Source organism: Neolamprologus brichardi, chromosome 5 (genome assembly GCF_056152115.1).
Source record: "Neolamprologus brichardi isolate AB-2024 chromosome 5, ASM5615211v1, whole genome shotgun sequence".
NCBI lineage: Eukaryota > Metazoa > Chordata > Actinopteri > Cichliformes > Cichlidae > Neolamprologus > Neolamprologus brichardi.
Window position 1 is genome coordinate 10,877,598 of NC_142108.1, and position 17,248 is coordinate 10,894,845.

The following is a 17,248-nucleotide window of genomic DNA, read 5'->3' on the forward strand; positions in this document are numbered from 1 at the left end:
GCTGTTGTGTGATCACTCTGAGCGATAACGTAATAAACCTCTGAAACATGAATTATGACTTTGATATTTGGAGACCACACATAGTGAATGCTTCCTGGTTGAGTTCAAAGTCTAAAACTGTGGCAGCACTGCCCCCATGTGAAATCTCAGCAAAGAAATCTTCCTGTTTAAAAAACCAAAAAAAAACTTCCTCAGCTTGAAGTAGTCAGGAATAGTTTCATTTACAACAACAATAACAAGAGTAAGAGACAACCTTTTTTTTAATCTCAGATTTATTTAATTTGGATTTATTCGATGTTGTTTGCAGAAACACTCAGTCGTGTCGCTTTACAAAATAAATCTGGTTTCAAAGTAGTTTTAGTCTGAAGGCAAAACCAAGCAGGGAAAAAATGAACAGAACAGTAAAAAACCAACAAAAAAAAGAGCGAGACAATAACCAATCAGTTCAAAGTTTAACTGTAAACATGTAAAGACACAAATTTCAAACTCTTGTATTTTTTCCAGTGATCAGATCTGGTCAGTGACTTGCTCTTCTTCCTGACACAATTTTAAAGGTCTTTCCTTGCCTAGTTTTTAGCACTCCATTTTTTATTTATTTATTTTTCTCAGGAAGTCAGTGCAGAAAGAAAAGAAATGATCCCTCGCTAACTGACCTGGCCCTTGTGTGTTAAAGGCTAAGATTCCCTTCAGAAACTCCTGCTACAATGTTGTTGAACAGAACAAAGTCAAGAGTTTCCGTGTTAGGAATCACAGATTTTGGGGGCATATTCAGCACTCTGGTTGAACATGTTTAACAGCATTGAATAGCACCATGAAAAGCTAGAGATTTAGAGTAAGTTCAAGAGTTTCTGAAGGGAAAGGGGGACGGCTCTCCTTTTTCGAAAGACTTCAGAAGAATCTTCTGCTGCTGACAGATGATACTGTAGACTTGGTGATGGCACCACCGCTACCATAACCACCGTAGGAATTGGACAGTCCTGGAGAAGAAAGCAAAGTATGAATGTAAAGTGATGATCCATCCTGTCTATGTCATCTATTAGCTTATGTTTTATACATGATTTTTTTTTTTTTTTATAAAAAAACTTACCACCACTGCTCTGCTGCTGCACATGGATGGTTGCACTGGGGCCTCCGCTGGCCAGTCTAATGGTTTAATAATAGAGAGTTAGTGTTTAATTTAGATATGAGTCTAATGCATGGGCCATGAAACTAAACAATTCAGTTTATCTCACCTGGATTCCTCCCCTTCCAGCAGTTTCCTGTAGGTGGCGATTTCAATATCCAGGGCGAGCTTGACGTTCATGAGCTCCTGGTATTCGCGCACCTGGCGGGCCATGTCCTGCTTGGCTCTCTGCAGAGCATCCTCCAGGTCCTTGATGCGGAGCTTGGCGTCTTTCACTGCCAGCTCACCGCGCTCCTCGGCTTCTGCAATCTGAGCCTCGAGGTTGACCCTCTGTGGAGAATCATGTCACGCATTCTTTAATAGTTGCCAATCTTTTTACACTATAAGGTGTACTCAGAGTAAAAGGCCTTGAAATGTACCTGTCCCTTGACAGCCTCGATCTCATTCTGAAGACGGGCAATCATACGGTTCAGCTCAGCGATTTCAGCCTTGGTTGTGCGCAAGTCATCACCATACTGTCCAGCAGAGGTCTGCATTTCCTCATACTATTATGAAAAAATACAAGGTGCATCAGAAACATAATCCAGAGAGTAGACCTTTTGTAGTGTGTATTAAAAGCAGAGAGGGGATGAGCATCAGCTTTGCTCCCTCACCTTCTGTTTGTACCAGCTCTCAGCTTCAGCCCTGCTGCGGTTAGCAATGTCCTCATACTGAGCACGCACTTCAGCCACAATAGCATCCATGTCAAGGTTACGACTGTTGTCCATCTCCACAATGACAGAGGTGTCCTTGATCTGGCCCTGCAGCTCACGAAGCTCCTACAGAACAAATTGTTTATGGAAAACAGTTAAGTTAAAAACAATTATTATGGTGCAAAAAGAGAAATCACAATAAGTTGGTTAAATTAGACATTAGAAACTACATACAGCCTCATAGATAGCCCTGAGGAAGTTGATTTCATCCTGAAGAGCATCCACCTTGGCCTCCAGCTCCACCTTGTTCATGTAGGCAGCATCAACATCCTGGAAATGAGGTCACATACAAACAAAAAACGGTCACTTTTACCACATCAAAAGTCACACATTTTTTAAAAAACTTAAAGGGTCATCTTGACATTTTCCCACCTTCTTCAGGAGCACAAACTCATTCTCTGCTGCTGCACGCTTGTTGATTTCATCCTCGTACCTGTTGGAACACAATGCAATACATCAGCACCTCTCCGTTTTTTATGTCTGCTCTTTAGAGGAGGTGCTGGTCAGTATATGTGCCATGTTAACACTTACTTATTCTTGAAGTCTTCAACCAGGCCCTGCATGTTCCTCAGCTCTGACTCCAGCTTGACCTTCTCATTACCCAGCCCATCGAGCTGCCTGCGGAGGTTGGCAATGTAAGCCTCAAACATGCCGTCGATGTTGGAGCGGGTGGTGGTCTGTTGCTGCAGGAGGTTCCATTTGGTCTCCAGCATCTTGTTCTGCTGCTCCAGAAAACGCACCTGGAAAACAGCACAAAATTTAAGACAAAAGATCAGATGCTGATCATTTTCATGTGTTTTTAACGTTGAATCATATATGAATGTGGCTTGAGGTCTGTTTGGTGGTTTGGTTCTTTTAATTTTTAAAGAAGGGTATAATGTGCAGCACTTTTGTTATCAGATATAGGGATTGCACAACTTTACTGAGTGAGCAGCTAGACATCTATTTGACTTGCCACGCCCCAGTCACAATAGCTGTGACTCGTGAAGGCAGTTCTTCAAATGTACACTAAAAGTGTTAAAGTAAACTTTTAGGCCTTTTTAGTTTGGAACACGTATCATTTTATATTTTCTTTTCTTTAAATAATGCAGAATATTCCATGCAGATGTTTCACCAACGTCTACGTGGCCTTAAGGATTTCTCTTATTGGGTCTGCAAATTGGCTATGAGTCATCCTACGTGCATTGTTGAGCTATGAAAGCCACACTGGCTCTCCAGCCATAAAAACTGGGTGTGGCAGTTAAACCACAGAAGACAAAGAATTGCAGCACTTGTTGTTTTGTGTGTCCGAGTGTCAAGGTATACCATTTACAGTTTCACACGAAGAAACCCATGACCCATAGTTCCCATCAGTGCAGACAGTATGACTGTAACATCTATATGAAGTAAAGGCTGATTTGCAGCTCTGTCCTCGTGTTGCCTATAACAACCAGGTGATAAGTGCAATGTGCAAATTGCAGACTTTGGACTATGCAGACAGAGTGCAGATAATTCCCTGTTCCCTGTGCTCGTCTGCCAAGTGAGAAATAGGCGAGTCGTTGCATTGTAACCGCCACCCATGTTTAGACAGTGGATAGATAGGCTTGGACGGGGCTATAAGCCAGCTGTTATTCAGAGCAGATTTTAATTGGAGCTGCTAGTTTAAAATCAACTCTGTCATGACCTCTGACAGAATTGAGGTTTTCAAATGCTTCTCTAATCGCAAAGGCTGTAAGACACTGGTGAATACACCACCCAGATAAGAGTCACAACTGCCTTTCTTTGTCAGTTCTGCTAATGTCACGAGCATATTTGCATTTTGAGTGTGGTACTCGTCTGAAAACAGATTGCCATTAGTGTGCTAGACAATTCACTTACTTTTAACTTTCTAATCCTTTTTGTTTTCATTCACATATCCAAGATGAAAACTTTGAACTATTCACGTGTAGCAGAAGCAAGAGATAAATCTGGCCCAAGAGGCATGCAAGTTCTCTGTACCACAATAATGAGGCCTGCAGTAAATTGTACATAGAACAGGCAGTCAGACAGAGAGATCAGAGGAACAAACCTTGTCAATGAAGGAGGCGAAGCGGTTGTTCAGGGTCTTGATCTGCTCCTTCTCCTGGGTGCGGACAGCCTGGATGGTGGGGTCGATCTCCAGGTTCAGAGGAGCCAGCAGGCTCTGGTTGACTTGGACAGCAGTGATTGGTGGTCCAAGTAGTGGCTGGCTAGAAAGGCCATAACTGCTTGATGCACTTATGCTAGGAGTAAAACCAGAACCAACACCACCATATGTGGTTCTCTTGTAGGAGCTTGAGGTGGGAACCGACCTCCTGCTGCTGCTGCTGCTGCTGAGGGTCACTGATACTGCCTTCCTGGGTTGATACATTTTCAACTTGTTGAGCAGAAGCAAACTGACACTGAGAAGTCTTCAAAAGGAGAGCCAAGTCCCTCTGAGTGTCTGACAGCACACTCTCGCTGCTTTTATGGCTGTACAAGCTAGTGGGAGGATCTTCACCTGCCCTCTGAGTTTGGCTTTCAAGCCTTCCCTCCACCTCAGCTTACACGCTTCTTGCTCTCAATGACAGGAGTGGCCAGTCCTGTAAAACAGGTAGGGAGGGATTGTCAGGGAGATAAGCCTGGACACACCCTGCAACAGGACAAGGGAGAAGGAGCAAAGAAGTAACGCAGAGCCAAGTGAAGTGGAATTTAAAAAAAAACAAAGAAAACCTTTTATGTATTCTCTATGTTTATTATTGCATCCACTGAAGCAAAAGATAAAAATTAGAATCACAGTCAAAATATATCACAAAATACATAAACTTATACACTACCAACACACAAGTTGTCTTGATATGTACATTCTTTCATATAAACTAGCTTTCTCCTCTCTTATCAAAGCATGCACATATATTCCAACCACTGACAAACAAATCACCAAAGTAATACTAAGCTTAACTCAAATTATGACTCTTTGCCTCATTAGTGCATTCATTATGAACTGTCTATTTAGCAGATACAATCAGGTTAATATATTTAAGTGTGACATGTGTCATGCTGCACATACCATACTTTTCCTTTGCTAAATTTATATGGCAATATCTTAGATACCATAACAGTTACTGATTACTTCTTAGTAATACCTTAACATAAAGCACTGGATCAGACCATACAATGGTCCAAAAGTTGTGAAAAAAAAAAAAAAAAACCCATCATTAATTAGATGAAGCTGGCTCCACCCTAACTACTGTTTACGTTGTGTAAGCTTTTCACTGACATCATAACAAAATGCATCAATAAATAACCAAAATTTGGAGGGTGCTTGTACGGTCGTATGTGCTATTTTAGCACTAGTATTCACTTTGTTTGTATTGTCCTCTCTGATCAAAACTACAATTAAATCATTCAAAGTCAAGATCAGTTTTAGGAAGCACAAGAAAGTGACTAAAATTCTCATGAACACTGAAATCTTTTCAGCAGTAATGACATTCATGAAACACTTATTAGAGAGTATAGGCCAGAATATGTAGCTGAGATGTGCACCAGCGGTTTGACTACTGTCCCTGGCATCAAGGTAGCATTGGAAGCACCCAATCATCCTAACAGCATTATAAGAACCTGATATTTAGCAAGTTTGTATTTCCATATTCAACTAATTATAACAGGCTAAATTCATGAGCAGTTGAATGTACCAGTGCCCATTCTAGTATAACAGATCTACCACCGCAGCCATACATGGTCTGGTACGTGGAGTCGAATAATATTACCATCTATGATTGCCATTTGTAAAGACATTTGTCATGATTCAAAACAAATGGCCCAGCCTAGTGTTGCTAGTTTTCTAGTGAGAAATGTTTGCGTCTAAAAGAATAGCGTGCTGTTGGCATTGCTGTTAGCATTGCTGTTAGCATTGTGTTAGCATGCTGCGGTAGATAGCAGTCTGCACAGTACAGTATAGTTATAGCTATAGCAAAATAAATGTCCACACAGTCCTTAAAACAAATTTTAAAAATATACTGCATATAGTTCACTACATGCAAATGCAAATGAGGCATCTGCATCACAACAGAAACAATAAGAATCCAACATGAAACTGCACTCACTTCAAACAATCTTTTCCTGTAGTTACAATTAAAAGTGCATGTATCACATTGTGCATCTAGTTAAATACACATTTGCATTGGACTTGTTTGCTTTTACACTGTTTTGCATTTTGAATACTGATTCTAGACATCTTAACTCACTATTTACGCAAACCTGAGAGATTCAAGCATGGATTACTGCAAAGAAAGGAATAAACTTCAAGAATAAAGTATTATTAAGTCAAATGCCCCAGGCAGAGTTCAACATAAGTGCTGCCAGAACATTGTTGTATAAAATAATGCTTTACGCTTATAGTTTGTTCTTCCTTGTTCGACTGAAAATAATCTGCTCCATGAATCAGTGATGTGCATTCAAGATGGAGTGGTTGTTTTTTGTGCTTACTTGACCGCGCCCACCGCTCCCATACTTAAACACTGACACACTAGTTTCTCACCTCTGTACCTTTGTGGGAGAGGTCTGCATTCTTTTTCATTCTTCCCCAACTTTTCACATGCACATGCCTTTAATTTCTACCGTGGTGTGGAATTTACTCTAAAAGCTCAACTAGCTGCTGCCCAGCTGTGATTCTGAGAAAATGCATGTTCCACTCTTGTATCTCACTGAATTCAAACAGTTGCATTACAGTCAGTTAGAGACCCGGGATTATGTTACCTGCATACACAGATCAGTTTCAGTGCTGTCTCTAATGCTGTGCGGTATTTTCACAGCAATTCTCAGCGTGCAAACTTGAGTGCCAATAAGTCAACCCACACAGTAGGAATCACCAAACAGGGTGGGGCCCTGGTATCTGGTCCAAACAATTGTTTCATTGAGATATTTGATAAACAGGAATTAGGAGTGGTGCAGTTCCAGTAGAAAAGCAAAGACAAAAATAAAAAATTCAAATAAAATCTTGGTAAATGTAGCAACAAAGTGATCACGACAGATCACTATCGCTATACGTTTTGTCTGTCCTTGTTTGAACTGTCATCAGCCATGACCATGTCACGATTAAAAAGCTCAAGCTGGTCAAGTCTGAGTAATCTGAAGTGTAAAACCCAAAACACTGAAGTCAGGCTTCCTGTGAAGATGTATAAAGCCTTTAAAATGAGTTAAAATGTGTCAGTGTTATTTCTTTTGGGCTTCAAGAACTGTGACCAACTCTTTATATGTGTCCAGGCTCCAGTGTTTACTCTAAAAACCTGTCTCCACCCACTCTGAATGGCTTTCTCGTGCCTGTCTTACATACTTGTGAAGGAACAAACTATCAAAGCATAGCTCAGTAATTATGGGGAGTTCAGTAACAGCGCCATTCCAGCTGCACACCTGACTGACAGAGCATGTGATAGGCTGTAAGTTATGGTTGAATAAAGGTCTCAAAACATTTAAAAAGTTCCATTATGAAGTGATATAATTTTATATCTCAAAAACAAAAAAAACTACGACACATAGTATAACCTAGTTTCTGGAATTCCCTTTTGTACCACTGTAGTATGTGTGACCAGGGTGTGGACAGTTTTACACTGTGAAGGTGTGGTTTGGTAGGCTATGCCTTTTCATACTGACTTTTTCAATAAGGAATCGAATGGAGTGAATGAAAGCTATGTTCAATCTGTGAATGCAGTGCACGTTTGAGATGAGTATCTAACTAGTACTGTAAGTTGCATTGCTGTATCTCATTTAAGGCAACACATTTTACTCTTTCTCTCAACATACTAACAAAACTGAACATTTATGTTCAGGCTGGGGGAGTTGACTTCAGAAGTTGTTCCCACCTCACCACATTGAAACATTTTATTAGGATCACTTGGTGGCACATGTTAACTAATAGGTACCCTGCTGCATGGTTAGGACAACAACTACATCCATAAAGCAGCATCTTGGCAGATGAGGTGGCATAAAATTTGATACTGAGTATTGCTACTTCCTAGTCTTACTGGATACAACAACATGTTCATTTTCTACATTATGATCCCTATTCAAGTCAAATATATTAAAAAATTAAATGTTTCAGGTTGTAATTGAAAATCTGCTAAACATGCAACCTTCTCTGTTTATTAGTCATGTCCAGTTCAAAGAAAAGTGTGGTAGTAAAAGTGAAGCACAAAACAAGGAACTCCACTTCTGAAGAGCCAAAACGTTACCTGCATTTTCTTTTTCTTGTTAATGTGATCTAAACTTTCCATTGCGGTTTTGAAGCTTAGTCTCTGGCCTTGCCTCTAGCTGCAGAAAACCTGCTGAGCAGCTATGCCTTGCATCATGTTAGTTTGAACTCAGTTGTTTTCTTAACGCACTTAACAAAGTGCATTCTCCTTCGTTAAGCTGGAATGGACGCTCATAATTATTTCAGCGCTTCTATTAATAATTAAAACAATTGCTGCTCCTTTTATTTTATTTACTTTTAGTTTATCAGATCACTATATCTGTCCACTGTGGGTGAGATAGTCATCTTCGTGTCTGATGTGACTTTGGGTGGAGCACATTCCTGTCAAAATAAGCAGGTTGTGAAAGTCTGATTAATCAGTCTAATCTTTACGAATTCTTGAATCTGTGACCAAGGGAACAGTTGTGCAACAGTTTCACCAGTTATAAAACTATTTTGAGTTTTTCAGAGAGGTGATACCAAATTCTTCATATGGTGGTTTTTAATAGTAAAAACCACCATGCATGACATCCGTTGTGCATAAGCAAACCAGGAAGTTACACAGAGCTGTCTAAGAAGCATTTAGTAACCTGGTAAATACTTGCATTTATAGCATTATGTGTTAAAATGTGATACAAATGCATACCTAGCAAAGCATTAATGTGGATATTCATTTCATAGTAAATATTGGTACTCATGAATAATTCAACCTCTTGATTACTGTGAAATCCAAAGAAATTCATTAAGACACTGCCACAAGTTGACCTGTTGAACTAATATTTGCACCACTCTGTATATTAGCATACTGATAAAGTATGCTCATATAAACAGCTAATTTGTGATGTTCTCTCTTCTATCTGCAACTGAATTAATAAAGGATGTACATCTGTCTCTCTCACTTCTATACCAACAGATATTCACACTTGTCTGATCACTTTAATCCAGATCTGAAACAGGGTCACGTTTCTTCATTTGTGACTTCAGTGTCTTTGTACAGCACCACAATTACTCTATGTTAAGCACATTTCTTTCCATGTTATAGAATTGCACACCTTTTCTGTCGTGTCCGCTGCAATGTTCATTTGTATTCTCGCTAGAAAATTATCAAAGCCTTATGTATTAAGTGGACTTTACAATCAAATGTAAACTACTGACTAAACATGAAAGGAATAGTGGACATAAAAGAGAGAAGCCAAAACCTTTGGACACATCAATGGCCCCCTTTGTGCTTGCTTTGGCTTAAGTTTGAGGGTGTGTTCTTTAGGAGGGCGTGATGTCGCCCTGGATTTTACTCTTAGGCCTCAGAATTTCACCACCTGCAAAAAAAAAAAAAAAAGAAAATCAAGGTGCACACCCTTACAACACAGCACAAGCCAGAAGTCATGCATTGAAATATCTTATAGATGCCAAACCAGGAGAATGTGGTTCAACTGGGACACATTTATAAAGGTTAACGCAACAAAGCGATGCTAAGATGCTAAGCTGCATTGCAGAGCTGCTGCTGTTCACAAAGTTCTCACAGTCACAATGTTGACAGTTTGTTGGCATGCTAACACACACTCAGACATACCCACGCAGTTCAGTAAGACATCACCAAGAGATATTGCTTTACAGTTTTGGACTTTAACATTTTAACTTGTAGTGTACACACATGCACGCGCACAGAAACACACAGAGACGTGCTCAAAAACCGCCTTACTACTGTTGTAGGCACGCATGGGAACTCTGGCACAAACGGCAGCCTAACTCGATGACTCACCCTTTGTCACACCAGGAAGAAAGTTGTCTAGCCAAATGAAAGCCTAGCAACCAGCTCATTTGCTTGTGGGCATTTGAAAACACCTGCTTTTGCATGATGTCACAGACAGTACCTGCACTGTCTTGTTTTCTCATTTCTGTTCTATTTTCTTGTTGTTTCAACAGTTGTGCCACAACTGAACAGCATCAGTTCTGTCTGAGGTGATGAACAAATATAAACTGTACGCGCGTCTGTGTGTGTCTTTCTGTCTCTCTGTGGGTGTGTGGGTTTGTGTGTGATAGATCAAATTTCAAAGCAAGCCGCTACAAAATCCAACTGACTTTTGTGATCGCCCAAACTTTTAAACTTGTTTGCCTACTAGGCCTACCAACTATTGGTATTCCCAGCAGCCTCCGCAGTTGTTTTGTCGCTGTTTTGCAAATCTTAATATGCTAAGAGGTTTAACAAATATAACAAAGTTGTCATATATTTAACGTTATATTAACCCTCAGCATGTTTGGATTTTCATAGTGCATGCCAGTACTATTTATCTCACAGCAGTGCTGCATGTAACTACAGCCTCACAGGCCTGCACACCTGGCTGGCCTGACCCTTCTGTTTGTTTAGACTGAGCATTCGAACAGCGCCTCTCCCATTTGTCAGAGTTAAGACAGTCACAGTGGTGTTGCAGCAAGCTCTGGTTGAATGTCCGGAAATCAGAAAAGGTTGAGCCTGACTCAGCCTTTTGCATTACATACAACAGTGCCACTGTGTGATTTTTTTCCCCATTATTTTGCTTTGCACATGGGTCATTCTATCTCAAATCATTCCATTTTTGGAACACATTCTGATCGACCAGCAATAATTTGCCTAAAAATATGCTGCGGTCCAAAGTTTGGACATATGAAATGATTGATGTGAAATGATATCAAATATTTTTAATGTTTGAATAAGAATATCTCAAAAATTATTGAAGGTGTAAGCCTCATATTTTTTACTTCAATTTTTTTTACCGTCAAAATAAATCAGCATCTCACTCAATTCCCAAATACCAGGCCTAGCTCCTTGCAAGCTCCATTGTTAAATCAGGGTTATATTAGGTTTCGATTCTCCGTCATATTTTCATCTTTAGTTGACTATTAGCCACTCTAGTATGCAACTCAGCTAAACCAGCTGTGTGAGGGTTTAGTAGCACCTAGCACTGGTGGAAAACTTTTCCTAAAACCAGGCCTTTCCAAGCATGCAGGAAGAAATCACTTAACCATAGGAAAACATTTTTCACCAGTGTTTTGTTTATATGTGCCATGTGGGTACGTCATGTTGGACTATTATAGAAAGGAAAAGGCCCCCATGTATCTATTAAGTGCTGGGCAGCCACACAGAAAACTTGCAGAAGCAGGTTTGTCTATTTTGCCTGCAGCAAACACATTCTGAGGACACCACCCACCCGATCGGAGGTGGTTCAGCACCGTTAGTGTCCTCTCAGTGACTCAATTCAACACGTTACACAAGACAAGCACCGACCTCAGCCTCCTTATCAATCATTACCTTGAATAGAGAGCAACAGAATTTACTCCTATACGCTCGTCACATACACTGAAACCTACAGGTTAACTCAAGTGTGTGGCTGTGCAGGTAAACTACAGTCAAACACACGCAGTCAAAGGGTGACACCTCACTCTCCTCTCACAGAGTAAACTGTGCTAGCCTTCCCTATTCGTAGAGAATTAGAACCGTCATGGCATCATGATTTGTGGCTGAATATGTTGGACTAATAATGACTTTATTTGCAAGAATTTACTGTTTATTATTTTCATACCGTGTTGTACAAGATTGTGCATGTTGGGGGTTAAGCAGGTGAAATGAACAGGAATATCCTTTAATAGCCATATATAGTAAAACAAACTCATGAGTGTATTTCCTGTCATCACACAAACAACATTCTTTCACCATAACTCATGCTGTGTGATGTGTTGCCGTCTACTGTTATTATTACTGTATTGCCTAGCAACCACTTTCTCATCATTGCTTACACGTCGCCTCTATAATGTCTGTTGCGTAGCTTGTGGTGTGTGTTTGTATGTGTGTGCCTGCACTCACACACATACACACATGGGCGTGTTTATAGTGATAATTCAGATAGCACCTAGTGTAAATGTTACAAAAAATGAGGGGCTGGAATAAGAAAATTGTAGCATTCAAACACACAGAGACGTGCTCAAAAACCACCTTACTCTGCTTGGCATATACCCGGTGCAAAGTTGCCTGTTTGAACAAGTAAAAGAGAAGCGAGGAGATACCATCAAACCTCCCAGCACTTTTAGCCTCATACCCTGTGAACGCCAGCTTTGATAGTAGTAAATTATTAACTTGTGCTCATAAAAGACACTCTGCCAACAGGATGCCTGTAGTTTGCTGATTATCAGCTCTTAAATGACACTAACGCTAAACCTATGGCCTTACTTCACATAATAACAAGCAAATGTTAAAACCCATGCTGAAATATAGTTCAATAAATCTGCCAAAACAAATATAATGCAGTCTTTTAGGTAGCGATGATGAAAGACAAGAGATTTTAATGGGGTTTTTTGTAAGAAACTATATTACTTACTCCAAACTTGCAAATAAAGAAAGATGAGGTTGCCCCATCTACAGGAAGATCATTTCAGGGAATTATGATCATATATGGTTTCACAACGTGAATTTTCAAACAAGCATTTTGTGCTAAGTAGAGGGAGATTGAATTTAAGAAACCGTGTGTCTTTGTGGGTCATCTCTGAGTACTCCGGCTACCGCCCACAGACCAAAGACCTGCACAGGATTAGGTTTACCGGTGATCCTTAATTGGCCTTAGGAGTGGCCTTGTGATTGTGAATGGTTGTCTGTCTCTCCGTAATAGCCCTGCGACAGACTGGTGACCTTTGTATGGTGTACCCTGCCTCTCAGCATATGATAACTGGGATTGGGCATCCAATGTGAAATTCTGCCAAATCAAATGTGCGCCACTACCCGCTGTGGCGACGGAGCAGCTGAAATAAGCATTCTTTCTTTTATGCAACACCAGGAAACGTTCATTTGACACACCCGTGCATACTTTGGAGTGAAAGTTATGTGTGAGACCCAGACACAGATTAACACAAAGAGAAATACTTCTGTTTCTCTATCAGAGGACATCAGTGATTAAGGGTGGAGGGGAGGCCCACACCTTAATTATCTCACCATGAGGGATTTACAGAGAGATCAGAATGTGAACATGCAGAACAGCTCTTCATGCATGAGCTACCTTGAATAAATCAGTAAGCATCTCAGGGACAGCTTTTTAATATTATCTTCTGGCATACCTACACACCATTTCTGTCAACACACAATCAAACTTTGCTAACTAAACACATGCTCTTACAAAGAGGGGTTAAAGAAAACAACATAACCAGTGAGAACCAAAACAATACAACTTAATCTGCATGCAAATAAGCAAAGAATATTTGGCCTTTTGTTGTTGTTTTGTGGATTCATCACTAGCACAGAACAAACAGAAAACCAGTCTGTGCTGTTATCACCAGAAGTAAAAATTTAACTGTGGAAAGATCTTCTGACATTCCTCCATTCTCAGAGCTACACACCTAATCCTAATTGGTGGTTGCCTTCAGGGAAAGATGCTCAGTTCTGTCAATACAGGGTTCTAACCCAACTGGTTCCATCTGACAAGTTGGCCCTGCTGTCAGTTGCCCCAGAGTTATGCAGCAGTTTAACCAAAGTGTCCTTTCCCTTCTGCCTTCAACAGATGCCCCGCAGGGAGTGAACAACTTTTCGATCTGTATCAGTGAAAAATGACAGCTGACAGCCTTGTTAAACCAAGTAACTTTTCTGACATGTCAGTAAAACAAACATAAGAATGCTTTGGATGGCTGAGAGGGGTGCAGTGAAGGTGTGAATGACATATTGTGCTTGCTAAAATTACTTTTACTGGCTGATAAGCTGATTATACACCTGTTAATTAATAAGGATAAAATCTCTGCGACAGGCTGGCGACTTGTCCACCCCACCTCTAGAGCTGCGGTAGTTGGAATAGGATCCTGAATTGGACAAGCAGAAGAGGATGTACGTATGCATGGATGGATGGATGAGAAAGTGTTGCAACAAATGCAAATTTACAATTAAGGTGATTTTCCATTCATCCATTCATTGTCTTCCACTTATACAGTTTAGGTTCGCAAGAATGGGCTTGATCCTATCTCAGCTTACACTGAGATATCCTGTAGGGGTAAATGGTAAATGGCCTGTATTTGTATAGTCCCTAAGGACCCCAAAGCGCTTTGCACATTCAGTCATCCACCCATTCACACACTGGTGATGGCAAGCTACATTGTAGCCACAGCTGCCCTGGGGCGCACTGACAGAGGCGAGGCTGCCGGACACTGGCGCCACCGGGCCCTCTGACCACCACCAGTAGGCAACGGGTGAAGTGTCTTGCCCAAGGACACAACAACCGAGACTGTCCGAGCTGGGGCTCGAACCAGCAACCTTCCGATTACAAGACGAACTGGCAACTCTTGAGCCACGATCACCCCGTACAGAAAGACAGACAACCTTTCACACTCACAGTCACAACTATGTTCAATTTAGAACTGGAAAGAAGCCATTCAAGCTCCAAAAAGTTGAGGGCCTGAGCCAGGATCAAATCAGTGCAATGAAATTTCATTTGGTACCTGCAAGAAATTGTCAAAATGCAATGTGAGTGTCCTGCATCATGACCCGAAGGAATAACATCTTCAGAAAGCAGTACCTGCTGCAGGTGCGTGCCTCAGTTTAGCAAAAGAAAAGAGGCACACCTCTAGCAGGCATCCAGAATATTCACCCTTGCTTTTTGTTGATGTGGATCTGTCAGTCACCTCCACCCCAAAACTGCAGAGGCATTAAGACCTGTTACTCAAGCTGAATAGCAGGTCTTTTTTATAGTAAAGAAACACATCTGAAACGTTTTGTGTCAGAACTTGTACAGACAAATTCTAGATGAGACTAATTGATGTAGCGATTACCCAAATTGCCGCTAATGTGGTTTTAGAGAACCGAGACTACTAAATCTGCCTGTTCACTCCACTAAATCATAAAAACACTGGAAAGACATGATGCAAGTCATCGTGTTTCATTGCAGGCACTTGTTATAACTTGATCAGTCACCACTTCAGGCTAGGTTTTTGATTTGTAATGATGTCATCACGCACAATAAGTTGATTATCTTCTGAAAGCAATGCCAAAGTTTATGTCAGACATTTGAACAAGTCTGGGAAGAAAAAAAAAACTTTGTCTTTCATGAGCTAATGATGTGACTCATTGCTACTTTAGTAATCTATTTTTTTAGTAGGCTTATGCATGCCCTGTGTTTTTGTGTAGGGTTGGCTACGTGATACAAAAGTTACTTCAGGTGCATTACGAGCCGGGCATGTTGACTGAAAATTCACTGCAGTGTCAAGCTAATTAGATTAAAGCAACTATTAGATTGCTGTTTATACTGTTTAAAGATCTCTTAATGTAACGATACAAGTTTAAGAGCACAGTGTTACAGGATTTGCATGCATGCAGGTGGGTGACACGGAGAAAGCATTTATTATTTCATGTCATTCAGGCGTGAACACGTTTTCTCACAAAGGAATTCAGCTGTTGGACAAGGGTGCATTCTATAGATTACATAACATAAACATAGAAGTAGCAACTGTGAATATAAGACATGTTCTAACCCCCTAAGCTATCAGTGACTCACACAGCCAAACACAGCAACCGCCAAGTTTCTTTCACATTTCTTGTCACTATAGCCTCTCCCCACCCCTCACAGCACGGGTGTAGGTTTCGCTTAAGCATTGGGAGGGAATACAAGCGGGTAGAGTCTGCCTCATTTTGTGATGGAAATGTCTCTATGTAAAGAAAAGCACCTAGGTGACTTCTGACTTTAATATGTTTAATTGAGTCTCTCAATCATCCTAAATTGTTAGCATATTAGGCTGATAATATATAATATTAGTCTTCTTAATTTCAGGTAATTATTCTCAACAAACACACACACACAGGCATGACTTAATGTTCTATTTTTGCTTTGCTCTGTGACACGCTAACAGTCTGTCTGATGACAAGCAACTTTTGTGCCATTTTCTCACAAAGCAACTTCCTTAAATGCCAGTGTGTCACTGGTTCATAAATGAATTATTCAGTTATTTTCTAAATGACTGCAACATGTCATTATAATTTAAAGTCATCTTTCCCATTCTCTGTTTTTGTCCTGTCTGCCCAGGCCCTCTTCTTCTTTTCTCTTTCCATCAACCCAACCGGGCGTGATGGATGACCGCCCCTCCCTGATCCTGCTTCTGTTTGAGGTTTCTTCTGCTTAAAAGGAAGTTTTTCCTTCTCAGTGTCACAAAGTGCATGCTCATAGGCAGTCATGTGATTTTTGGATCTTTCTCACTGATACTGCAGGGTCTTTACCTTACAGTACAAAGTGCTATGTGAATTGGCACTACAATCACTTAGCAAATACTGAGTCTCAAAACTTAGATGGCTTTCAGCAAGAGTAAAGTGTCCTCAGATACATTCACTGACTACTTTATTAGGTACACTTTGCTCATACTGGACCATTCACTCTTGAAATACTTATGTGTAAATAGTTGTGTGGGAAAATCCCAGTAGATCTACAGTTTCTGAAAAAGCCATTTTTCTACATATGCCCTTGAATTGTTTTATGGTTTTATAGAGCTGAGGTGTTAAATGCATGAGTCTTAAATATTGAGGGGGCATGTTCAGTGCATCCATCCTGAATTCTACACTTCACACCTGTACCTTATGGTATTTCTAGGAAATGAGTGCTTTTTGCTACGATAAGTATTTGTTTAGACATGATAAATTCTGTGTTTGTCACTCTGACAAAGTCTTTCTTCACACGCCTGAAAGGGGTGCTGGGGCAGATATGACACAATGGGGCAGTGTCAGTGCTTTTCAACACAGCGACCTGCGGCTTAGTCAGCTTTTCCTGTTTCAACAAGAATGATGCACGTTAATCCAGCAGTACTGCTGCAAGGAGTCTGTTATTCACAGCGTACTTGCAATGTAGTACAATGGATCCTCAGGGCAGATGACACAGCCGATTGAATGAATGTTGCAACATCACATTGAATTAATGAGTTAAATTACATCAAGGACCTGAGGTTATGGATACAGTAGCTGGTCTGCAGCTTCTGGGACAGATGGGCCAACAAACGATGCAGCGCCGTGCTGTTCTGTGTGTCACAGCAGAGTATTGCTATAGCAAAAAACATTCAGAGCAGATGGTTGCACAAGGCAATAAAATCATCACCCACTGGTTTAAGTTTCAGTAAGTACTTATAAAAAGACCAAGTATAAAATAATAAGAATAATAAGAACAGGCTGCTGGGTTAATAAGCGTG

General features: G+C 40.6%; 1 protein-coding gene across 1 annotated transcript; it reads right to left on the reverse strand.

Annotated features, from left to right (window-relative positions):
• Positions 1 to 254: 254 nt before the first annotated feature.
• On the reverse strand, positions 255 to 4,324 carry LOC102790234 (keratin, type II cytoskeletal 8-like). The gene is made up of 9 exons (XM_006784487.3): positions 3,923 to 4,324; positions 2,407 to 2,615; positions 2,248 to 2,308; positions 2,050 to 2,145; positions 1,777 to 1,941; positions 1,543 to 1,668; positions 1,233 to 1,453; positions 1,088 to 1,143; positions 255 to 977 (listed from the first exon to the last, which is right to left on the reverse strand). Exons 1-9 carry the CDS (start codon positions 4,241 to 4,243, stop codon positions 889 to 891), a joined length of 1,344 nt encoding a protein of 447 aa, XP_006784550.2. The 5' UTR covers positions 4,244 to 4,324; the 3' UTR covers positions 255 to 888.
• Between the last annotated feature and the right edge of the window lie 12,924 nt (positions 4,325 to 17,248).